The following is a 25,661-nucleotide window of genomic DNA, read 5'->3' on the forward strand; positions in this document are numbered from 1 at the left end:
CCTATGTGATATCTGCAGTCCCTCCAAGCAGTTTTATGAGTAGTTTTATGATATCATGGTTTCATGATATCATGGTAAAATTCTTTATCAATTTGGGATTAACTCTGCTATTGGCTTTTGGAGAAAATGCCCCAGAGATAAAGTGTACATCCATTGTGTCTTTGTACTAAATATGACTTTTCAGAAGAGTTGACGTGACTCTACTTTCTCAAATGCCATATAAGTAAAATAAAAATCCCAATTCTATCCTGATCACTTTGAGTGTCAACATATTTTATATGTTCTGGTTATAAACTATTGTTGTATGTGTTGGAATTGTCATTTCCAATTTTGTGGCTTGTTTTTTCATTCTCTTAATGGTGTTTTTTTGGTGAACCGAAGTTCTTAATTTAGTACAATATATCAGTCTTTTCCCTTTTATTATGTTTTAAAATGGTAATATCTCTACTTTTTTTTTTTATCCAGAGTCATTCATTTAACAAATAATGCTGTGGGAGATTGATGCATAAGAAATTCTCACCAGCATGAAAGAGCTAATAAGAAATACTTAATAGGGAAAATAAGTCAAGAGTTAAGGGTCCACTCAATCAATTCGTTCATTTAACAAATATTAATCGAGTATTTACTATGTGCCTGGTACTGTTCTGAGTAGTACACAGTCCTGTAGGGTACTACCTGTAATGTTAAGAAATCCTTTTTTTAATGGAGATATTATTGACTTATATAACATGATGTCAGTTTTGGTTATATAGCATAATGATTTGATATGTGTGTGTATTGTGAAATGATTACCACAGTAAATTTAGTTAACATCTAAACTTTTAGTTAACATTTAGTTAACACACAGTTACAGGTTTTTTTTCCTTGTGAGAATCTGCTTTTTAATAACCACATCATTCTACAGACCTTTGCATGATTTTTCTTTTGGTTGAAGTCATTCTAATCTTGGTGATTAAAATAGCCATTTATGTGGACTTGAGAACTTTGAGAAATACTGCTGCCAAAGAAAAGACAAGATAAAACGGCAAATTGAATTTCTTTTGGAAATGAATGTTAACTGCATGAATTGGGGCCCTTTTAAATGATCTTACTGTATGTTTGGTATGACTGTACATGATTAAGTAAAAATTTATAATCTGGATGACAAGATTTTTGAACTATCCCTTGAAATGAGAACACTATTGGAGTAACACCAGTCAGCAAACATACTATGTTTAAAAGCATAAGGAAGTTTTAGAGCACGGCATGTGGAATTTCTTAATATTAAAGTATTAGGAGAAAAGTTTTAATTTTTGTTTTCTAATGTTTTTTTTTTTAATTAAAAAAGAAGTTTGGGGTGGGGAAGAGTTAAAAATAAACAGTATAGCCTGACTTGACTTTTTTAACTTTGAAGTCAGCTTAATGGAGTTTAGTTAATTTAAAAAAAACAAAACAAAACAAAACAAAACACAGTTGATAAAAGTGTCATTGAGCATAAGATTGAGATCCCAAAACCTTAATTTTCTTTCTGGCTCTATCACTGATTAAACATGTGGCATAGAGAAAGGCACTTTTGTGTTGTGTGGTTTATAGTCTAAAGCAGTGAGACTTGAAAGATGTGAATGAAAAGTTTAATTGAAATTACGATAATATGGTCGTCAATGCTGTCCATTTTAAAGCCTTATATAAGACAAGTCCATTTTGAGATTAATTGAAAAAAAAAAAAAAGTCTTTTAAATAGACCAAACTGAGGGCCAGTGATGTTAGCTTTCTTTGTTAGTATAAAGCAATGAACAGTGAAGGCCATATGTTGGAGATGAGCCTGTATTTGTGTGTTATTTAGACGAGGTACCTTTTATTTCTGTGTGTCTCTTAGGAAAGGGAAACTGTCAGTTACTTTTCCTTGTCTTGAAAAAACTGTGGAAAAGTGAAAAATGGAAAATTAGAGATTTAACTGCCTTTGAATTTCTTCTTGCTGTGGAAGCTGTCTCTCTTCCCTTTTTGGGGGTGAGGAGTGGGGGATTGGTTAAAGCTTTGTAGATTTTTGTTTGTTTTGTTTTTTCTTCTTAAAATCTGATAGAAATCTTTAAGTCTTCAGCCTTTGATGACATGTCATAAATCTGTGTTTGTAGTCTAATTCCGTTTTCCCCTTCTTCTGCTGTAGGGAGCAAGAGAGCTGAAGGAGAGCCAGTTTCCCCAAAATTGGTAAGTACTTTCCTGAGGCAGGCCTGGTGTGCCTGATACTAGTTGAGTAATAATTCAAATGTTCAGTGATTTTTTTTTTTTTTTTTTTTTGCAAAAAAGCTTTCTCCCAGAAATGAGGCTTTACTGTTTGCACTGAGTGAAAGTGAATTTTTGTGTAATTTCACATAGCTATATCTCAAATGCATTTGTGTTTCTAATAATACTGCTAGGTTTGCATGTTCCTACATTCGATAACCTGTTAAAATGTAAAGGTCCGCTTTGCCAGAAATGTCCTTAATGCAGTGGTTAGAGCTGAAAATTCTAAAGTCAGGAATTTCAAAAGTTAAGGTTCCTATTGTGTTTTGTATTACTTAATATGCTGTTAAATTTGATGGTCATAGTATATGTGCGAAATGGCTAGGTTAATGTAACTATGGGAACCTTGACTTTGAAATTTGGGACTCAAGCATTTATATCCTCAAATTTAATGTTGGATTGGCTTCATGTCTGATAGTACATTTTCAGTGTGTGGTGTTTGTATCATTCTAAAAGAGGAAAAAGTAGAAAGAGAGAGAGTGAAGCGTAGCAGTGTGAGGGCAGATAGGCAAACACATTTTTTCCCTAATATCTGCTTTAATATCTACTCTAATAGCTTATAAATCGTCACACTTCAATCATTTTTTTGAATGTCTAATTCAAGATTGCACATTGCACAGGGCAGTCTAGTGACTAAGGATCAAACAAATATTAACCTTACTTGGAGAGCATGTATGATGATAAAAAAACCAAACAAGGCTGATGCAAGGCTACTTTTTTTTGTTTTTCTTTTTGTTTTTTAATTTCTCTCTCTCAAATCATAATTAACTTAGTGGCTGGAGTAGATTATTTGGTTAAGGCTTCAATTTGATAATTTACTGTCCCTGAGGTATTTCTCTTATCTTTTAGGGATTGGGCTTTGAACATGAAAGGGAGGCATTTGAACTAGTTAACCTTAAATTTTACTACCTTTTTTTTCTACTTGCCTTTCCCTCATGGAACCTTTTTAAATAAATAATCAAGAACCTGTAGCCCTTTTCTTTGAGATGTGATAGAATCACAGAATTTTAGAGAAGGGACCTTAAGGGCTTTCTCTTCCAGCCTTTTACCAGTGTGGCAATTTCTTCTCGTATATCCCTGACAGATTGTTATTTGGGTACATAATAAATATTACATTAAAAAAAAGTGTAGCTCATTAGTTTCTATAATGTATGTATTCTGAGCAATTCTAGTTCTACAGAAATGAGTAAATATTATTGAGGTGGGGCGGGGGTGGGAAAAATGTTCTGTGATCAAATTATTTGGGAAATGCTGCGTTAAACAAAGTTAAACAGGTTTCTTTACTGCAGGACTTCTCAGAACCTTTAATATGCTAATGTGCATTGTGAATCTCCAAGAGGGGGATATGATATGCAGCATTCTTGAATACTTCTAATGACAGGGAGCCCACTACCTCATAAGGTAACCCATTCCTTTTTTGTACAGCTCTAATCCTTAGCTCTTCCTTAAATTGATCTGAAATCTGTCCTCCCATAACTTCCACTTCTATTAAATTCTTATTGGTTATGCCGAAGCCACCACACACTCTTGCGTTACCCTTTGTGTAGTAAATATTTATATGACTCTGGCCAGGACTGTTTTTAATCATTAAATAGCATTCTAGTAAATGTGGCAACTAACTTTAAAATCTCAGCCTCATTGTCACTCTGCTCTTAGACACTACTCTCCAGCCTCCTTCATTCTGAATTTCTGAAGTTTTTACATTTATTTGCAGGGTTCTTGTTGTTGGGTATAGTTGGGATGATTTTAGTGGATGTGCTTGATTTCTATAAAGAAGGTTAAGAAATAGAAGAATGTGTGTGTGTTGGTTAGGCCTGGGCCCAGGAGGCTGAGGGAGAAACTACGTATCAGAATGAACATGGTGGTAGGGAGGGACACAGATGCTGCAGCCAACTTGCGAAGGAGAGGGTGCTGTTGGGAAACCCTGACTTGACCCTGTGTTGCAGGGATATGACCTGTGTGGGTATTCCTTTTCTTTTTCTAAATGAGGATCTAGCCTCTCCCCCAAAACACCAAAGCACAGAGAGGAGAGAGATATATATTCAAACCCATTCGGACATTATCATAAATCTAATTGTGTGTGTGCATGTATAGATCTCACCCAGTGGTTAGGAAACCTCAGTCTCACTAGCTGAGGTGATTTTTGTTAACAGCTATTAATACCAAGATTTGAGCAGAGGAACCTTGGCAGCTTCAGAAGGTAGTCTTTGAAATCAGGATTGCCAAGTTCTTTGTGCAGTAGCGTTTTCTGTTGACGCGTGGAGTGCCATCAGAGAAACACCACCATGAAAATAAGAAAACAAGCATCACATTGTTTTCCTAATGTAATTTTTATTCATATTAATAAATGTTAGTATTCTTTTTTCTTTTTTTAAAAATTAAAAAAAAATTTTATTTGAGAGAGAGACTTTCTACTTTTTTTTTTTAAGTAATCTTTACACCCAACGTGGGGCTCGAACTTAACAACCCTGAGTAGCATGCATTGACTGAGCCAGTCAGGCACCCCAAGACTCTGCTTTTGATCTATGTATTACTCAGAATACTCTTTAGAGTAGGTTTAATTAATTTTTTATAAAAGAACTAGAGGGGCGCCTGGCCGGCTCAGTCGGTAGAGCATGCGACTCTTGATCACAGGGTCAGGAGTTTGAGCCCCATGTTGGGTGTGGAGTTTACTTTTAATTAAAAAAAAAAATAGTGGTGGGGCGCCTGGGTGGCTTAGTCGGTTAAGCGTCCGACTTTCGCTTAGGTCATGATCTCGCGGTTCGTGGGTTCGGGCCCCGCGTCGGGCTCTGTGCTGACTGCCAGCTCAGAGCCTGGAGCCTGTTTCAGTCTGTGACTCCCTCTCTCTCTGACCCTCCCCTGCTCACGCTGTCTCTCTCTCTCTCCCCTAGAAATAAATTAAAAATATTAAAAAAAAAAATTAAAAAAAAAATAGTGGAATCTTATACCAAGTGAATATTTGGTATAGAGAACACTGAGCTATCCATTTTTAGGGAATTCAGTCTGAGGGTACAGTGTTTTATGGTCTTAATGTTAAAGAAAACTTGATAGACGACGTATGTTTTGAGTAGAAGAAGGTTTATACCAATTCAGGAACAGAGCAGTGTTTCTCAAGAGTCAATTCAGAGGTTCGGCCTTACTTCATCATTAGGTTCCTAATGAAAGACCTAGAGGTCACATATCTCTAAGCAGAACTATACCTGGTAATAGTTAGAAGGCCCTTTGTTAGAGAGTCGGAGAATAGGAAGGCCTACATACAGTTTTCTCAGCAGTATACTGTGTTGAGAAGTTTATTAAAAGTTTGTGTGTATGAACAAAAGAGTTAAGTATGTTAAGGATAGTGTAGAACTTTGTAGTTTACCAAGGGCTTTTCATAGAAGTTCATCCCTTTCAAACCTCCTGACACTTTTATGAAGTAGATGATATGGTTCCCATTTTTCTGATTTATAAGCAAGCAAACAAATTAAAAACCCTGAGGCTGAGAGTGGTTACATAGCAAGTAAATGAAATCTGTTTTTTTGTTTTGTTTTGTTTTTTGGGGTTTTGTTTTTTTGGTTTGTTTGTTTTTTGGGGATAGTCAGTGTTCTTTCCCGACATCGCAGCTCCTTTTTTTTTAGTGGGATTTGATTATTATTTTTGTTCTGTTGGTTTGTGGAGTTTTTATTTGTTCATGTTTTTGGTTTTTTGTTATTTGAAGGTGAGAGGCCGCTAGGTGTCCCAGTAGTTTGACATGTACAGTTTTGAAGATAACAGATGTTGGTATTTTGTGCGAGGCAATTGCCCTCTCTGATGGTAGCATTTAGAGCTGCTGGGTGCTAAAGCTAAAAGGCAGTGTAACTCAGTAAAATATGTCGGTTACTGCTTTGTGAGTTTGTTTGCATTTACCTTGTAGCAACTGATTTGTTAGTTATAACTTATTGGCATTGGCCAAAATACGACAAATCATCTTTTTACAAATTTAACAAATACAAGCTTTTTTATGATGCTATGAACTGCCCCCAGATAGTCTTCATATGACAAGACATGTGTTGTCTAAGCCCCCAAAGTATTTTTTTAAAAGGATTTAATGTTTTCTTGCCTTGTTTTTATAAGCTATAAGCATATGTATATAATGTGTTCCTTTAGGTTGAGACCAGTCTCTTAAAACTGCTATCCAGAAAGAGAACTTTTTGAAGAAGTAGGATATAAGATGAATCTTCTAATCCTTCATGGGTTTTTTGTTTTTTTTTTATATCAGGTCACTAACACTTTTAACCCTTCAGTGTTATTTTGAAATAAATGAATAATTGGCATTTAGTCATCGCCAAATAAAATTTTGTGCCTCTCTGTGTCTCTAATAAGCAGACAACAGTCTGATGAAGGAATAAAAGCTGTCAGCTCCTCATTAACTTGAGTTACAGGCTTCGTATCTTGCGAGGCACTCTTTGACATTTAGAGCCTTCAGGTTAAATCCTGTTTTTACTTTTTCTTTTCTTGAACATTTTGTTTCATCACTGTCAAATTTTCTGAGGTTTTAGCAATCCTCAGCTAATTTTTTTTTAATGTTTTATTTATTTCTGAGAGAGAGAGAGAGAAACAGAGAGACAGAGAGACAGAGACAGCGTGAGTAGGGGAGGGTCAGAGAGAGAGGGAGACACAGAATCTGAAACAGGCCCCAGGCTCTAAGCTGTCAGCACAGAGCCCGATGTGGGGCTTGAACCCATGAACCATGAGGTCATGACCAATTGAGAGGCTTAACCAATTGAGCCACCCAGGCACCCCTTTCAGTTAATTTTTTAAGTTTAAAAATAAGTTCATATTTTCTGTGGAAAATTTTTAAAACGTCTGTACTCTGAAAAATTGAAAGTAAATAACCTTTAGTGCTACTACCCTGAGAAAACCAGGAGCAAATTATGAAAGTGCCACCTGATGCGATCTTGACAGCGCAGAGTATTCTTATTTCTACAAATTTTTGTCAGTTTGATAGACAAAATTACATTTCTGTGATTATTGAAGAGGGATATTTTTCATGTTTGTTGGTCCTTCTTCTGAGTTGCTTTTTCATATTTTTAAAATTAATTTGTGAGCACTCTAATGTATAATTTATGTTAACCCTTTGTTGTGTATATTACAAATTTCTGTATTGTAAATTCTCCATGTTTTTAACCTACCTTTTGTTTCCAGAGTTTTTTTTTTTTTTAATTTTTATTTATTTTTGAGAGACAGAGCGAGCAGGGGAGAGTCAGAGAGAGAGGGAGACACAGAATCTGAAGCAGGATCCAGGCTCTGAGCTAGCTGTCAGCACAGAGCCCGATATGGGGCTCGAACCCATGACCCGTGAGATCATGACCTGAGCCGAAGTCGGACGCTTAATCGACTGAGCCACCCAGGCGACCCTGTTTCCAGAGTTTTTATGTTGAGTTGAAGTATGATGTTTTATGTAACTACCAGTAAAATTAAATATGGCCTTTCTGCTGTTGAAAATACCCCTTAACTTCAAAGTGATTATTAATTTGACAAAAATTATAAGGAATGATTTTTGAACATAATTTCTGACAGTACCTTGCAAAAATTAAAACTAATTCAACTAAATCAAGTACTGTTTTCAGGAAGAACTCTAATATATAGAAGTTACAAATTCAAGTAGGGAGATTGTTTTTAGTATTTAAAATTAAAGTGGGGGCGCCTGGCTGGCTCAGTAGGTAGAGTGTGTGACTCTTGATCTCAGGGTTTTAAGATCGAACCACACATTGGGTGTAAAGATAACTTAAAAATAAAATCTTTATAAAAAATAAAATTAGAGTGATAGTATAGTTTTAATATTTGCTTTTATACACAAAGTAAGCTTACATCACAGCAAAAAACCTTGTTACTTATTAGTCTTAGTAACTTGATGATTCTGATATTTATTACAGTTCTTTAGATTTTCTAAGATAATAAGTAGCTAAAAAAATGTTTTTGTAGTTTGTTCATCAAGATATGTCTCCTTTTCCAAATTATCTGCCCTAAACACAGTGCCTTTTTTGGTTGATAATTTTCTGGTTGTACAATAATCCTTTCCAAGCCTCCATATATGTAAGTTTGAAGGAATTTTACAATTTTTGAAACTTGTTTTTTAAATTAGAGATTTTGAGGTTACATGACATAGTACATAAATCCTAGGGGAGAGATTGCCAGTAATGTTTTAAATCTAGCGAGATTAAGCAAATGTAATGAAAATTAATGTTCACAGGAATATATTGTATAGTTAATGATTCCATTATAACTGTTAAGTCAGGGAAAACTTAGGTTGAATACGGACTTGATTAATAGATAAATAATTTTTGGAAAGTGTAAAGATTATGAATTGGTTTAAAGAGTAGTGTTCTTCTAAATTCCTGATTGTTCCCTTCCTCAGTTTGTAAGAATGGTGAAAAGCTGCTCTAACTACTACAGGTTATATAGCTACAAAGAAGAAAAGAGAAAGAAGTAAAGTTTAAATTTATTCTGGCAAAAGCAAACTTCTGCTTTGGGAGGGTACCTAAAATCATGTCTAAGGCCACATTCAAGAAAAAAAATCAAAAGAGAAATTAGTTATTGAGTTCATGTAAATTGTAGCAGTGATGAGCAGAGCAGCATGGGAAGGTTCACATTCACAAATCTAGACTTTTGACACTATCCCACTTGCAGTTATACGCACAGCCACAATGGATGCACTGACAGGTTTGAAGAAGATGGCGTTCGTTGTCAAGCTGGAAGTGTCTAATCTATTGCTAGACCGCCACCTCTGTAGATTTATTTTTTAACATGCCTGCCATAACTTTGTGGAAGGTACAGTTACGTTGCATTGTCTATGTAAAAGTATTAATTTGTTAAATGTAAACCTTTAAGTGACACCAGAATTTTCCTGTTTTGAGTTTTGGTTTCAGAATAGTATAAGAATCCATCCAGATGACAGTAAACCCTAGCCTTTTTTAACCTCTGAGAGACCCTAAACTTTCCAGTTCACTCTGTGTGATTAAAAATGTATGACCCTGTTGTTACGTGTCTCTAAGGACAGTGTGTCCTGAATGGTTGTGGTCTTTTCCTTAGATTCCCAGCTCACCTATGGGAGAAGTGCTCTTGTTCAGCTCTGTATTCTCAGAATGTGGCATGTCCCACAGGGCTGAGCATCTGAGCACGCTCTGGTGCTTTCATGACCAGAGTACACACTTTCCCCCCCATTTCCAAATTATTTGAAGTGTTCTCTAGAGGAATGTTCAAAGAATAAAATCCAGAAAGTTTTGATACTAATTCCATACAAAACCATTCATTTTGGAAAGAAATCTGTTTAGGAAATGTCATGCCCTGTGTTAGAACATCAAATAATTTTCAACTAATATAATTTATTTAATATGAATATTTCCTTTATGATCAGAAACATCCTATTATCTCTACAGCTGCAGTGAGAAGAGGAATTTGTTATTTTAGACGGAGGCTGAAGAAACTGTAGACTTAGCAGACATAAGAGAAGTGGAGAAGGTGGAGGATGGAGTTGCAGACTCTACAGGAGGCTCTGAAAGTGGAAATTCAGGTTCACCAGGTATGTTCTATTATTGGCTTCTCCCACATTGTGTTATTAAGTCGTGGCTAAGGTTAGTAAACTGTCTGTCTCTGAATTTCAGTAGATTTCAATCATATTTCAGACGGTTGTCCAAGAGCCATGTTGTTGGCTTTTTTCATTGTATAACAGACTCACTGATAATACTTTTAAGAACTTTACTTTAGGGGTACCTGGGGGGACTCAGTCAGTTAAGCATCTGACTTCAGGTTAGGTCACGATCTTGCGGCTCATGAGTTCAAGCTCTGCCACGGGCTTTGTGCTGACAGCTCCGAACCTGGAGCCTGCTTTAGATTCTGTGTCTTCCTCTTTGCCCGTCCACCTCTGTCTCTGTCTCTCTGAAAAATAAATAAACATTAAAAAAAGAATTAAAAAAAAAGAACTTTAATAAAATATTCCTGACTTCCTTTCCGGAGAAAAGAATGGCATGGTTTTTTCTTATGCCAAAGGTGTTAACAAAAAAACAGACAGACTCTTTTTTCCCTATGTTTTGGTTCATCTGAAGAACTTTGTTCATGTGCCTTGACTTGTATATTTTAAGTAATGAGACATGTTTTTTTTTTTTTTTACAAATAGTTTATTGTCAAATTAGTTTCCACATAACACCCAGTGCTCATCCCCACAAGTGCCCTCCTCCATGCCCATCCCCCCTCCCCCCCACATCCATCAGTCCTCAGTTTTTGTCAGCATTCAAGAGTCTCTCATGGTTTGCCTCTCTTCCTTTCCCCCACCATTCCCCACCTTCTTCTCCCCCTTGTTCCTCCGTTAAGTTCCTCCTAATCCTCCTGTACGTGCAAACATATGATATTTGTCCTTCTCTGCCTGACTTATTTCGCGTAATGAGACATGTTTAAGTTGACTGACATACCAAAGTTTTTATGCTCAGCTTTATGCCTTAATTCCAATCTCTGGTAAATAAAACATCACATGTTTAATTTCACATTACACAATTCTTACAATTTTCCTCAGGTATGTAGGCTAAACACACCTTAAAAGTATATAGGTAAAGTTACATTAATAATTGTTTTTATAATGTCAATAAAATAATATTAAATATGTATAATATGTTTTTATGTATACTACATCTATTTTAATGTAACTGCAACCCAGACATAAAGCCATCCTTAAATAACTGGATCCTTAGCATTTATTTTTGTAAGCACAATATCACTGTTTATATCCCTTTCCTAGACATTAGCTGGATGTGGTCCTAGGTTCAAGATAAACGCATAGACACACACAATCAAAAGTGATAAATGATGATGAATTGACTACTTTTGAATGCTTGGGGTGTGGGAGTAGAAAGGAGAAGGAAATTACTTTTCTAAAGGTGTTTGTTCCTACGTATAGTTTCTCTTGTTTTACCTGAGTAGTTGAGTGTAAGATTAATTTCTGAAATTGTTGGTAGCTCATCTTGAGCATTTGATAACTACTACTAAATTTGCAAGTTGCTTAGAATTAAGGTGGATGAGAATTTATAGGAAAGCTTCAAAGGCATACACACACACACACACACACACACACAGGCATACACACACACATACATACACACATACACAGACAGACACACACACACACAAAGTCTCTATGTGTTCAGAATCCCTTCTGCTGCTTTGCATCTGTTAAACTCTTGCTCAGTAGTAGTCTTACAGTTTGCTGTGTACAGATGGGCTTTTCTGTGTGAAGGGTGTTTTGTTTCATGGTAATTTTAAGAAATTTAGTATAATAAGTTATGCACATTTTATTTCATTTGGCCCTAGTTCCATTAGTAATTGAGAATAAAAATCTGTTTATAAAAATAAGTTTGTCTTTTTCCCAGGTTGTAGGTATTTTAACCAAGAGGTGTGTGGAATACTTAATTTGGCTGAATGGCAAATGACAACAGTTTGTTCAAAGTTTACATCATCACAGAGGAAATTCCTGGAGAACAGTAATCAGTCTGAAATCTGTATGGATCAAAGATATTTAACAAAGTTGTCCATGATTTTAGGAGATATTCCTCCTCTCAAGACATAAATTGAACTAAATTACTAAAAATGAGAATTCTTAAATATTATTGGGGTACCTGGGAGGAGGTGCCTCAGCGTCTCAGTTGGTTATGTCCGACTTTGGCTCAGGTAATGATCTCACGGTTCATGGGTTCAAGCCCTGCGTCAGACTGTGTGCTTACAACTCAGAGCCTGGAGCTTATTTCAGATTCTGTGTCTCCGTCTCTCCCTGCCCCTCCCCTTCTTGTGCTCTATCTCTGTCTCAAAAATAAACAAACATTAATTAAAAATATATATATTATTTTGTTTTATTTTTTTAGTTCAAGCATAGCATTTTATTGACATAATTATGAAAACATTTAATGTTTTTTCTGTTTTATTTATTTATATATTTTTTAAAAATATTTTTATTTTATTTCTAGGATAGAGAGAGACAGCGTGAACAGGGGAGGGTCAGAGAGAGAGGGAGACACAGACTCTGAAACAGGCTCCAGGCTCTGAGCTGGCAGTCAGCAGAGAGCCCGACGCGGGGCTCGAACCCACGAACCGCGAGATCATGACCTAAGCGAAAGTCGGACGCTTAACCGACTAAGCCACCCAGGCGCCCCANACCAACTAAGCCACCCAGGCGCCCCTGTTTTTTCTGTTTTAAAATCTAATTTAGTTTGTTGACTCAAAAGGGATGTAATATTCTTCTGAAAGTTATCCCAGTCTCCTAATATTTACATTATCTATTTCCCTATATATTTAACTATTTTTTAGCATAAATCAGCTTTTATAGTCATTCTTAATTATTACATATTTTGTTTGTACAATAGTCATTTCTATGTTGGATAATATTTAATGTATATACTTGGAAACATTTTCACTGTAATTACATTTAGAACACAATTTTGGGAAAAAATTAACTATTAACAGTAAATACAAGTGACCTGCCTTATTTGTAAATCTTATGTTGTTATTCTGGTTGTATATGTGCTAAGCTTCATGATTACTGATTATGACAAGTTCAGGAATGCCAGAAATGACATCAAAGGAGGCACTGTCTATTAGGCTGAGGCCAAAGCCAGATCATATATTTGGCTAAATACCAGAGCAAAAGCCACCCCTTTGCCATATCCAGTAAGGGGTAGAATTAGGGCTGAAACTGAGTTTACTCAATAGAAACACGTTAGGAAAGTATTGCTGTGGTAGAAGTATATATTTTTTCTTTATGGACAGGGAGATGGCTAAGAAAGTAGCAATGTACACATTATTGATGTTGAGTAAATGTTTAAATCATAATGGTTTGTGATGGGCATCTCATCTTTTTTTGAGAAATTGCCTTTTTGATTATTCTCACACAGATTTGATGGAAGCCGTATTTAAACTTTTGGAGTATTTACATGAAACAGAGAATAGTATAAAGCAGAGATTAGTAAACTTTTCCTGTTAAGGGCTAGACAGTAAAATTTTTTATACTTTTTGAGTCATTTATGGTGTCTGTCACAACTATTCTGCTGCTGTACAGACAACGCAGTGTCCTAATAAAACTTTATTTATAAAAACAGATGGTAGGCTGGATTTGCCTCTGGGCTATAGTTTATGCCCACCCTTAGCATAAGGCATATCCTCATAAAAAATTGCTGTATTCTTGCAAAAGAAAGTAGCTTAACTTTGATAACACAGTGTTGGCTTAAAGTCACTAGGCATTTGGATGGTCTAGTTAAGTTGCCCAGTTTGTCCTGTCCTGCCTCTGATTATCTAAACTGCAGCTTGACTCCTTATAGATAGAAAATTTGGTTTGTTTATTTCCTCCAAGAGGGGAGGCTTAATATGGTTGTCTGTCAGTTTTTAAGTTCCAGTGTCATGAAAGAAAACCTTTTTTGGGCTTTAAAAAGGCAACTTTAGTGTAGTAGCCAACTCCCTAGTAATTAAGCTAAAAAGCAAAACAAAGGACTTTTTTCACTGAAGAGTGTGGCTAGCCTTTAGGCTGCACTGGCAAAAATGTATGTGTATAAAACATGTTTCAGTTACACTGAACTCTTAGAATGTGTTATTTCTGTTTTGTAGATTAAGGACAGGATATTGAAGAGTTACTACTGTCACTTATGAAGTAGAATATAGTAATACCTTGTGTTGCCAACCTCAGCTATCCAGAATGTATCTAAGTACCTGAAGTAAGACTCTTGACCAACTACAGTAAATAATAGAAGTCATTCACTAGAGAGTGTACATTTTACTCCAGGGGGATCATTTCTTAAGCCATTACAGCCTATTCGATCATTTTAGAATTAGTGAGCATATCACACAGCAGATCACAAGTAGCAAATCTGAGTTGGGGTTCAAGAGCTCTTGGAGGAGACATAATAATATTAGCAAGATTTGCTAGCTAACTCCTTGGCATTACAAAGTAGACTGAAAGGGGTGCCTGGCTGGTTCAATCAGTAGAGCATGCAACTCTTGATCCTAGGGTTGTGAGTCCAAGCCCCAGGTTGGGAGTGGACCCTACTTAAAATAAAATGAAATAGACTAAAAAACTAAAATGCATACATGAGAACTCTTTAAAGCATAGCAGTTAGGGGCCTTTATTGTAGGGGCCTATTGTGTTGTTTATGGAATAGTGTATTAATTGATATAATCATGCCTCTAAGTATCAATAAAAGCTGGCTTTTTTTTCTATTTAAGAAGGAAGATTAAGTATATATTTTAGAAATACCTTATGACTAAAAAATGTAAAAGTACCTTGTCACTCAAAGAGAGGGACAGATTTTTTAGTTACATGAAAAATTCACTTGGGGAACAGCTTATTTCCAGATACTTTTAGGAATCGGCCTGGTATTTTTTTTTTTATCCTTCAAATTCTTCTCTCTCTGGTTATTGTTACCTTTAGGCAGTGATGCTTTTAGAAGTTGAGTTAGGTCAACAGGTACCCATTTCTCTTTCCTTTTCATTTATTTGGACTTCTGCTTTCCTTAGTAATTTCCTTAGTAAGGTCTTTCTCATTAAGTATTCTGGTAGCACTCTCCTTCCCAGAGGAACCCAGGTAGGTAGTTTTGTATTGTTCCTTGACTTCCTTACTCTCAAATACTGAGCATCACTGCTCCACCTAGTACACCCTCCGCAGAGAAGGCAGTGGCAAAGTCGTATCTGACGCTATCCACCTTTTGTGGCTAAGAACCCAACCAACAGACTTGCCAAATCTGTACTTCGCTGTGTACAAACAGGCCTGTTTTGTTATGGGAGCCACTTCTTTCCCAGCCTTTTGGGACTCTAAACAATGATAACATTTTAAAGGGATGTTTGGCTTTTGGAACATCCATCTTGTTTAAATTACTTTTTTAAAGCCCCCACCCCCCATTACATCTCTCTAGCTTTGTTAAAAGTGGGAGGTTTTCATTTCCAATACAAAGTGGTAATTTTCTCTATGTTTATATAAAGAAGAGTGTCTCATTAACCTTTTATATGGATCGTAGAAGCTTTTGGTCTATTCTGATTACATGTTGCTTATTTTTTTGTGTGGGCTTAAAACTTTAGATTTTTGGGGCCAAGTCTAATTAGCCATAGTGGGTTAATATGTAAGACTGATGGCTCTTTTTCTTTCTTTATCACCAGAAACTGGTTGCTCAAATGAAGCAGGATCCACAGGTAAAATACTACTTTTATTTTTTTAATTTTTAAATTAAAATAATTTAAAATAAAGTAACCATAGGATGCTGATACAGACCAGTACTTAAGTTTTGAAAACTATCTCATGTCTAACAGCAATTATTTTTTCATATTGGTCTTCATATCATAAAGGTTGAGAAAAATCCAGTCATTCTATTATAGTGTAGCTGTTACCATTTCATTTGTTTCATCATCACTTTAGATTAATTGTTTTGAGTATTTGGGGGAAAAATTGAGAGTTAATACTCTTCATATAGCTTAAACTTTATTTTCATAAGCATATTTATTTAGATTCAGAGTTTGTGAGGCTTTCCGTAGTCTCCGAATTTTTGTATATGGCCCAGAACCATTCTCATCTTCTCATAGTACAGAACTTAAATACTTAATTCCTCTATGATTAAATAATTTCAGAATAATTTTTAAAAAGCTTAAAATTTTTTTTATCTTTGAAAGAGCCCTTAAGGTACTTTAAAAGTACCTTGTATAACAATCCAGCAGATCTTACCTTCTCTCTAAATTCTCATAGGAGTTTTTGACTTAGGCATTTTATTCTCTGTCCCTGAAGAGAAATCTTCCTAAAAAGTTATCAGGTCTTTGGGGTGCCTGGGTGGCTCAGTTGGTTAAGCACGCAACTCTAGATCTCACCTTAGGTCTTAATCTCAGCTCAGGTCTTGATCTCAGGATCAAGAGTTCAAGCCCCACGTTGGTCTCTGTGCTGGGTGTGAAGCCTACTTTAAAATAAAAAAGTTGTCTTTGATAAATATATTTATTGTTCAGGAGTGTCTCTTTCGCAGCCATTATTAGACAGTGGGTCATAAGTTTGGAGAATAGATCAGACTCTCAGGTTTTATTTCCCCATAATTTGTTTACAGAACACTTAGACCCATTATATATGTATGTAAATATGTAAATAAAAGTGTATATTTAACTTGTTAAACATACCATACATGCCTTATTTTAAAATTAAGAAAATAAATTCTTGATTGAAGAATGGTACTGGAACAGTTTGATTTTTGAAAGTAGGATATATATACATTTCCATAAAAATTTAGCAGCCAGTGGCCTAACCATTGTGTTTTAACATGATCCATTGATTCTGAGAGCTGCCATTGATAGCCCTCACTTAACTCAGGTTTGACAGTCCAACTTCTTTGAGAAGGTTTTTCATTTTTATTTATTTTTTAAAGTATATTAAAATTTAAGTTAGATTTAGGGAACAGTAGACCTTAGATTAATAGTTGTTTTTATATTTAATATGGTAACCTGCATCGTCGGCAACTGAAATATTATTAGAAAATATTAGCATTTCTGATATAGCTGGTGGTCATGTAACAGAGTATTTTAATTCAGAGAATCTGAGGCGGGGGGCAGAAAGTTGTTGAACAATCTTGTGAGTGATCTCATTAGAGAAGCTTTATAGCAAATACATTTATTAAAAAGGCAATATAGAGTAAACATAAGGAGGGAAGGATGTGTGCCCCAACCCTGGCGGAAGACCAAGCAGGGTGAATTGAAAGAAATGCATACAAAACAATGAAGAAAAATTAGTGATTGGAGTGATCTTCAGCCTGTTAGTAGGCTGTCCTGCTACATTAAGCATTTGAAAATTTTCATTTTGGATTTTTCCCCCCACTTGAGTGGAAGGCAAGCATGCTCAGTATATCTCATCTAAAATAGTGTTCTTTTTGGATTCCTAGAATTTTAGAACTGAGAAAATACCCTCGTAGCCAGAGTGTTAATTTGAATGATGTAGTGTTACGGCAGGTGCAGCACTGACAGCTTTTCAAATCTAGGCTAAAATAACAAATGTATTCCACGAAATAAGGAAGAGGGCAGGTGGAGGAAGTACTCTTATCTTTATTGATAATGCCATTAAGCATGCAGTGTATGCATACTTATAACTTCCATTTTCCAGCTTTTGTCCGATTAGTGGAGCTTCAGGTTTTTTGTCAACTGATACCTTCTATAAAGAATAACAATGTTTCAATAGAAAGGAGTAGTATTACAGTACAAGATGCTAAAATAGAAAACTTCTTGTAATTTGAAACAATTGCAAAGAAACTGCTCCTATTCCAGTACTAGGAGCTACATTTAGGATTTGCACGTTAGGATTTAGGTGATCACATGACTACGGTTTAATGCATGACAGGGTTGATTGGCTAAATGCTTAAGATTGCTTCATCATTTGTAATACAGTATGCATAAAGTCTTCTTGCTACTATCCTGTTAACAAATGAAATATCTTTCTCACAGATATTTTTTCTTTCCAATCAGAATGCTGATTTAAAGAAACAGCTTCATGAACTCCAAGCCAAAATCACAGCTTTGAGTGAGAAACAGGTAGGGGAAAAAGGAGGGGGGCCTTATTTTTAACATTGTGTTCTAAAGATATGTCTGCTGGAGGCTTCTAGGAGAACTGCTATTTTTCCTCATGTGTGAAAATAAGTGTGGGCAGCCAGACTCAGTTTTAATTTTGTTTGAGCTCTGTTTATCTATTTTTATTTTTGGTTGAAATCAGTGTCTAGAGTATCCCATGGGTATATGTTACTGGCAAATATCTAAAAGCAGTGTGGCAGGCTGCTGTTAACTGTGTTAATTAAACTCCATAGTTTCCCCATAGGGGAAAGAGGTAAAGAAAGTTAGTGGGAGTACGTGATAGGGAATCTTGTAGTTGCTGGATGCGTCTTGTTAACCTGTTTTAAAGGCTTGAAATGACATTTAACTTACTGTGGAGAAAATGGTTGTAAATAAATTACTCTAAATGTAGGTCTCCTATTCTGATTATCATCATACCTTTATATTATTCTTTATTAGATAGTGACCTATTATGTGAAAAAACATCGGTGGGACCTTGTTAGGTTTATTTATATAAAAAGCAAGAGAAGAGCATCTTGCTTTTTTTCCCAAGGACATCTGGAAAGTATTCTTTGGGATTTCTTGTGTAATGACCTCTCCTTCACCAATTCAGGCAGCTCCTGCCACCAGGTGGAGTGTGACAGTTGATAGAGCTCTAAGTAAATGTCTGTGGTATTCCCACAAAGCATTTGTTTTCTTGTTCGTTCCCCACCACCCTCCCTCTGGTGAAAAGGAGCAGCTTTTTGTCTTGAAGTAGGTGACTTCGTGAATCAAAAGGAAAAGGTGATTTGCAATCGATAGTTCCTGCTAATGACATCTTATTGAAGATTTTTGACTGAATAGTCCTCAATAATTGATTTTTGGATTTTTTTTAAACTTATTTAATGAAATATAGTAATAAGAGTAATTTATTCTAGGAGATTTCTGATTGTGTTTGTATTGTGTATTCTAAGGGGAGAAATACATTTTGAGAACTACGTGGAACACATACGAGTCGTTAATGGTTCAGAATAGAATCTTTATCCAAGCCGAGTGAACGGCGGCTTTTTTCCTCCCTACTCCTGTTCTTATGCTTCTGCGTTTCCCCATCTTGTCATCTCCAGAGACAGGAGGTAGTTTAGATTAGATTAGGGAATTGCCAAACTAAAATTGGGAGGAGGTAGCATGGTAGAGAACAATTTGTAAGGAAAAAGTATAAACAGAGTTCGTTAGTATGTATTTGGCTCTGAAAGTGATTCAGTTCTCTAAAGTCAAAATGATGTGTGTTAGTGAAAGTGTTCTAGCTTTAAAATTCTGTTAGCACTGAGCCGCCTTATAGTTTCAGGGTTAGTTTGACAAGATGCCAATGAATGACTCACTTTTGCTGAAAAATGCACGTGTTCCAGCAGAGAAAGAAGGTGAGAACTGATTAGTGGAGTTGGGAGTGGCGGATGCGGTCACAAAGTTAAGACAACCTAAGGCTACATTTGGGGAAAATGGGGCAATTGAAAAAATGTACATTTATTTGAAATTTGTGTTTGTGAGAACTGATGTAAAGATTTGGTTTATTTCTATATCTTTTTATTCTTTAATTTCTTTTTCCTACTAGGGGCCTCACTTAATAGAAAGTTGCAACCTTTTATGTTTATGTTCAGTAAGACATTTCATCAAGTGACAAAATCTGTCATCTAACAAAGTTTGACTTTTAGAAACTAGAATTTTAAAAAATGGGCCCGGCATCAGGAAAATCTTAGGTATACAAAGTAAAGAGAGTAGAGTCAGAAGCTGAAATGCAGTCTTGGCAATTTTTGAAAATTTTCTTAACTGTTAAAACAACCTTTTCGATAGAACAGAAAATATATCATTTTTAGGTAAGCTAGTACTTGAAGGAAGCACAGCAATAAAGTTCAAAAGCTGGTCCTTCCTCAGGGGCACCTGGGTGGGTCAGTCAGTTAAGCATCCAGCATCCGCTCAGGTCATGATCCCACGGTTCATGGGTTCGAGTCCCACGTTGGGCTCTGCCGACAGCTCAGAGCCTGGAGCCTTCTTCGGATTCTATGTCTCCCTCTCTTTCTCTGCCCCTCCCCCTCTCATGCTCTGTCTCTGTCTCTTAAAAATAAATAAACATTTAAAAAAAAGAAAAGCTGATCCTTTCTCAGACTTATTTCCAACACGAAACATTGATAATTAATTTAAAATAGCTTTATTTTACCGAAGATGCCTAATGCTGAATGCCTAGCATTTTCCTTTTCCTTCTCAAAAGATCTACTTAAGCCTCTGGCAAAACACTGATTTGCCTTTTACCTTAATAACCAAAATCTGAATTACCTTACTCACAAAACAACTATTTTAATTTAACATTAATTTTTTTGGTTGTGAGAAAAATGCTAAATATAGCAAAGTTCAAAGAGTGCTGTATTCCAGAATTAACAACTATTAATCCTCTGTCAATATTTGTTCTTATTTTTTATCTATATGTACTTTTCTGTAGTCATTTTTCTATATCCACTTGAAAACTTAATTTATGTAAAAAATAGATGCATACATTCTCTTTTTTGCTTTATTAAAAAAACAAAACATTGCAGATAGTCATCAATTCTTATGGTGGGCGCTTATCAGTTATTTGTTATTGCTCTCTCAATCTTTGGTACTTACTTAGTTTCCTTCTCAAGACTAACTGTGAGATGTTATGTTCCATTTGGGAAAATATGGTCTTTAGTGAGCATCTTTCATGGATAAAACTCAGTGAATTTCATTGAATTCTTCGTTAGAAGGTTCTAGTGTTTTCAAACTGCAACTTGAGATTTCTTTTTTTTTCTTAAATAGTTTATTATCAAGTTGGTTTCCATATAACACCCAGTGCTCATCCCAACAAGTGCCCCCCTCCGTGCCCATCACCCCCCTTCGCCTCTCCCACACCCCCATTAACCCTCAGTTTGTTCTCAACATTCAAGAGTCTCTCATGGTTTGCCTCCCTCCTTCTCCCCAACTATTTTTCCCCTTCTTGTCCCCCATGGTCCTCCGTTAAGTTCCTCCTAATCCACCTATAAGTGCAAAAATATGGTATCTGTCCTTCTCTGCCTGACTTATTTCGCTCAGCATAACACCCTCAAGTTCCATCCATGTGGCTACACGTGGCCAGATTTCATTCTTTCTCATTGCCATGTAGTATTCCCATTGTATAGATAAACCACATCTTCTTGATCCATTCGTCATGCAACTTGAGATTTCTGAATAAGCTCTCCATTGCAGATTTTGAAGTCAGCCCCTTGACCCACAAGGCTTTAATTTGCGGTTGACAGTTTTAACTCAGGAAATCCCCTGACTTGATTGGCTAAATGAATTATATGTTATGGAACCATTAAAAATCATGGTTTCAAGAATATTCTGATATTACAGAGGGTGCTCATGATAAAGCAAGGGAAAAACACATCGGCTTCCTATGCATTATAATCCCATTTTTTAGTGTTTTGTATGTATACATATGTACATAGGCATGTGAATACATGTAAAACAGTGTCATAAAATGTTGGGAGGTGATGAATTTACAGGTAGATTATTTTTTCTTTATAGTCTTAGTATATTTGCTTTAGTCTCCACAATAAATGTATTTTCTTTTTATACCAGAAACAGACAAGAAACATTATTTAAAAAAATTTTAACACGAAGTTTTGTCTGTTCCCCGGGAGAGTTAGCATTTAAATATCTAATGACATTCTCCTCATGGTATGTGAACCACTCGAATCAGAGAATCCAACTATTTTAGACACTAGTAATACTGACGTGTGGAAGCAACTATTAATTTCTTTAACAGGTTCATTCCTCCTCAGTTTGGCATGATGTGTGGTCTTTTGCTCATCAGAATAGAGGTTCTGATATTGGAGCCATTCTATGTAGTTGCTTTCCTACTTACGCTGCTTTTATTCTGTTTTCCTATAGAAGCGGTCTTAACATCCCCAGATTTGTTGCTTGCCCCTGTGGTGACTCAGGCTTAAGTCATAGCAGTTGCATCTTTCATTCCTCCTGCCTTGAACAGTTTGTTACCCAACCTTTCTTCACCTGGTGCTCTCCTGGCCGGGCATTAGGTCACAGCTTAAATGTTAGTGCTTCAGAAGACCTGTCCCTTAGACGCCTTTCTCCTGTCAAAATCAACTGTTTCTATTCTAATCTCTTATTGAACCCTTCATTTTTCTTTCATAGCAGTGCCAGTTAGGATTAGGCTCAGCTGTGAATGACTGAAAACTAAAAATGAAAATGGCTTAAAGAAGGTAGAATTTTCTTCCTCTCTCATGTAAAAGCTCTGTAGGTGCACTAGGGCTGATGATAGTGGTTCCACAGTGTCAGGGAGCCCCAGCGCCTCCTGTTCCGTTGCTCTGCCACTCTCAGCATGAGGCTTCCACATCATAGTCCAAAATACCAGCTCCATCTGGTAAGAAGGGGAAAAGCAACAAAAAGCAAGCCCTTTATTTTGAAGGATGCTTACTGGAAGCTGTATATACCACTTCCAATTAGATCCCATTGGTAAGAGCTTAGTAGTGTGGGTCCCGCTAGGAGCAAGGAAGGCTGGAAAGTGTAGTCTATTCCAGGTGCCCATAGGCAGATAAAATTCAAGGACTCTGGTACTGAGTAAGAAGAGGGGAATAAACCCTGGGAATAATTAGCAATTTCTGTCATAGTAACTTAATTACCATTTGTAATTGCACATGTGTAATAATTATTTTTTAATATAGATCTTCCTCAATAGACTTAGTTTTGAGAGGTTTTAGGGAACAGGGGTGCAACCCTGGGTGCTTCAGTTGGTTAAGTGTCCAACTAGGGCTCAAGTCATGATCTCACGGTACATGAGTTCAAGCCTTGCATTGGGCTCACTGCTCTCAGCGCAGAGCCTGCTTGGGATTCTTGCTCTCTCCTCTCTTTGCCCCTCCCCTGCTCATGCTTTATCTCTTTCTGTCTCTCTCTAAAAGTAAAAAATAAACTTAAAAAAAAAAAGTTTTAGGGAATGTGTTTGTCTTATTTACTTCTTTGTTCTGAGTATAGTACTTTGTATAATATTTAGCATAAAATAATATTTGGTACAGAAAAGCATTTGTATTTTTTCAGTGAATTATTTTATTCACTTGATCTTTTTCTCTATTTTTAGATAACCTTTTAATTTTTAATTTTTTTTTTTATTAAATTTTTAATTTTTGTGTTTGAGAAAGCATGTGAGTGGGGGAGGAGGGAAGAGGAAGAGGGAGAGAATCTTAAGCAGAATCTGCAGGAGCCTGCTTAAGATTCTCTCCCTCTTCCTCTGCCCCTCTCTCTCTCAAAAAAAAAAAAACCATCTTGCTTTTTATGTCTTTTAAACTGAAAGTATTATGAGCATTTTACATTTTTGAGTGTTTTTTTAACATGTGATTTTTATGGGTTCAGATATTTAATGGTCTGGCCAGATTATAAATAATTTAGTGATTCCTCTAATATTTGATGATAGGATGTTTCCAGTTTTTCTGCTATTGTAAATACTGCTGTGATAGACACACTCGAGTATGAATCTGTTTCTCTCTGATTGCTTTTAAGATAAATTCTTAGGTGTGAGGTTACTGGATGTATTTGTCAGCTATTGCTGTAATGGTTCTGCATAACAAACCAGTGTTTTACTGAGTGGCTTAGAACACACTGGGTCTGTATATCAGTTGGGGTATCCCTGATCTGGGCTAAGCTTGGCTGGACACGTCTACTGTAGTTTGTGGGTTGGCTGGCCCTGCCTCCAGGCTGCAGGTTGGGTTAGGTCTGTTCTGTATGGGTTTATTCTGAGGCCCCTACCACAAAGGGGCGCCGCCACCTGGAGCATACCCATTTCAAGGTTTATCCCCAGAATACAAGAAGCAGGCCAAACTACAAAATACATTTTAAGCCTCTGCTGGCTCCAGGTCTTTTAACATGTCATGAGCCAAAACAAATCATGTGGCCAAGTCCTGGAAGGTTTCGTGACGGAGCGTGTGGATGTATATAATTTTGTAAGAGAATATAAAGCATTGAGAACAATAATCCATCTGCCATAGTTGGTTAAAGTTAGTATAAAAAAAACTTTAGTATGCTTAAAAACAACAACAAATTCTTACTACTTATTTCCAAATAGCCTCCAAAAAAATGTTGTATCAGATTAACAGCATCTATGAGAGTACCTCGATTTTCCCAGGAGATACCCTGTAGGGGGAGAAAACGTTTTGCTAGGAAGATGGATTAATAGGTGTCTGATGCTTATCTGGAGGTATGTTTTTTAAGCCATTTGTCCGATATTCCATACTATTCCTTAGAATTCCTTAGAAACATTTTAGTTTTAGGTTTTATTTTTCTTTTACCCTTTTTCCTATTTTTCTTGTTCCTTTTTAAAGAGGTAACACCTTCATAGTCTTTGGTCTTTGCTACTGGATTGTTTTTCTGATTCTGTGTTTAAAAATTATAGTCTCTGTTCCATACAGATTGCTTAACCTAATACAAGATGTAATACTTTTCTGGGTTTAATAAATAGTTGCCATTTATGAAACCATTCTCATTTTAAATTTGAACATATTTTACTAAAATTGATTCTGAAGCCTTTGGGAGAGGAGTTTCTGTTCCTGTCATAACTAATTATGTTTCTCATGCATAGAACAACATAATTTAAGCTAAGTAGGTGACTTGAACAATGGACTGTGGGTGGGGGAAGGGAAACTGGGAGTTTGATTCTTTTCCTGATTTTGTAACAGACAATTCTGATAGATTTTGATTTAGCAATTTAATATGTCTCTTATTTATGGAATGCTTAGATAATGTCTTTTAGGAGTTAATGAACATGTATCTTTTGAATGCACTGAATATTTTTGGAGGTAAGTTCTATTTAAATGGAAATTGTTAGCTTTGGTCATGATGGTTAACTTCATCTCATATGGAACACCTTTACCCTTACATGTCAAGTACTACTTTTTTAAGGACTTAGGACATTTAATGCAGTCATGAGTAAGTACTTCCATGTAATACATAAACTGAGACATGGACTGTGACTTAGCTGTGATTATCTGTATATAGTTAATCAGTATCTGATTCAAGATTGGAATCCAGATCACTGTATTCTTTGTTCAGTTTTATTTGGTTAATTCTTAAAGTACTGTGTGGACCTTTATCAAATGTTATTTTTAAATAGGTATTAGGAGTAATAGATACATTGCTTTTAGGCATCATTGCCTTGGAGTTAAGTAAGTAAATTAGTTCTTTTTGTCTCATATGCTAACCTGATACATGACTATCTCCAGCCTCTGATGCCATTGACCATAGAATGTTACCATTTCTCATTCATAATCAAACTAGTGGCATATCACATTAGAATTTAGAGTTATTATTTTCTTAGAGTTTAGATCCTTGAATTATGATGGGAATCTGACCTCACCTTTGTCCAAAGCTTAGGAGTTCCCTCGGATTTAGTCAGGTTCATCCCTCCTGCACAATATTTATGGGAAACCATTGGTTCAGTTGTTTGTTGAGTTTCCTGCATCTTGTATACATAGAGCATCAGCCTCTTCTCCCTGTTGGTTTTTTTAAAATATTTTTTAATGGTTTAAAAAAAAATTTTTTTTAATTTCTGAGAGAGAGACAGTGTGAGCAGGGGAGGGTCAGAGAGAGAGGGAGACACAGAATTTGAAGCAGGCTCCAGCCTCTGAGCTACCTGTCAGCACAGAGCCCGATGCAGGGCTCGAACCCACAAACTGTGAGATCATGACCCAAGTCGAAGTTGGATGCTTAACCGACTGAGCCACCCAGGCGCCCCTCCCTGTTGTTTCTTTAACCTTTATCTTGGAGTACAGTTGTCGCTATTGCTAGTATTATACCTAACTAGTCAAGATATGATTATCTCT

At 36.1% G+C, this 25,661-nt stretch overlaps 1 protein-coding gene across 11 annotated transcripts in view; it reads left to right on the top strand.

The window, feature by feature from the left end:
- The window catches only part of PHF21A (PHD finger protein 21A), a 229,705-nt gene that overhangs the window by 63,897 nt on the left and 140,147 nt on the right, over positions 1–25,661 (top strand). For 6 of the 11 annotated variants that reach the window (XM_039226763.1, XM_039226770.1, XM_039226761.1 and 3 more), the window contains 5 exons: positions 2,144–2,184; positions 3,549–3,660; positions 9,657–9,799; positions 15,400–15,432; positions 17,728–17,793. In XM_039226763.1, coding sequence (XP_039082694.1) covers positions 9,746–9,799; positions 15,400–15,432; positions 17,728–17,793 — 153 coding nt within the window. In that variant the 5' untranslated portion in view covers positions 2,144–2,184; positions 3,549–3,660; positions 9,657–9,745. Of the gene's footprint in view, positions 1–2,143; positions 2,185–3,533; positions 3,661–9,656; positions 9,800–15,399; positions 15,433–17,727; positions 17,794–25,661 lie in introns of all 11 variants that reach the window. The other 5 variants (XM_039226765.1, XM_039226762.1, XM_039226768.1 and 2 more) reach the window with 3 other exon arrangements.

This window comes from Hyaena hyaena, unplaced genomic scaffold (genome assembly GCF_003009895.1).
Source record: "Hyaena hyaena isolate Hyena2069 unplaced genomic scaffold, ASM300989v1 scaffold_23, whole genome shotgun sequence".
In the NCBI taxonomy this organism is placed as follows: domain Eukaryota; kingdom Metazoa; phylum Chordata; class Mammalia; order Carnivora; family Hyaenidae; genus Hyaena; species Hyaena hyaena.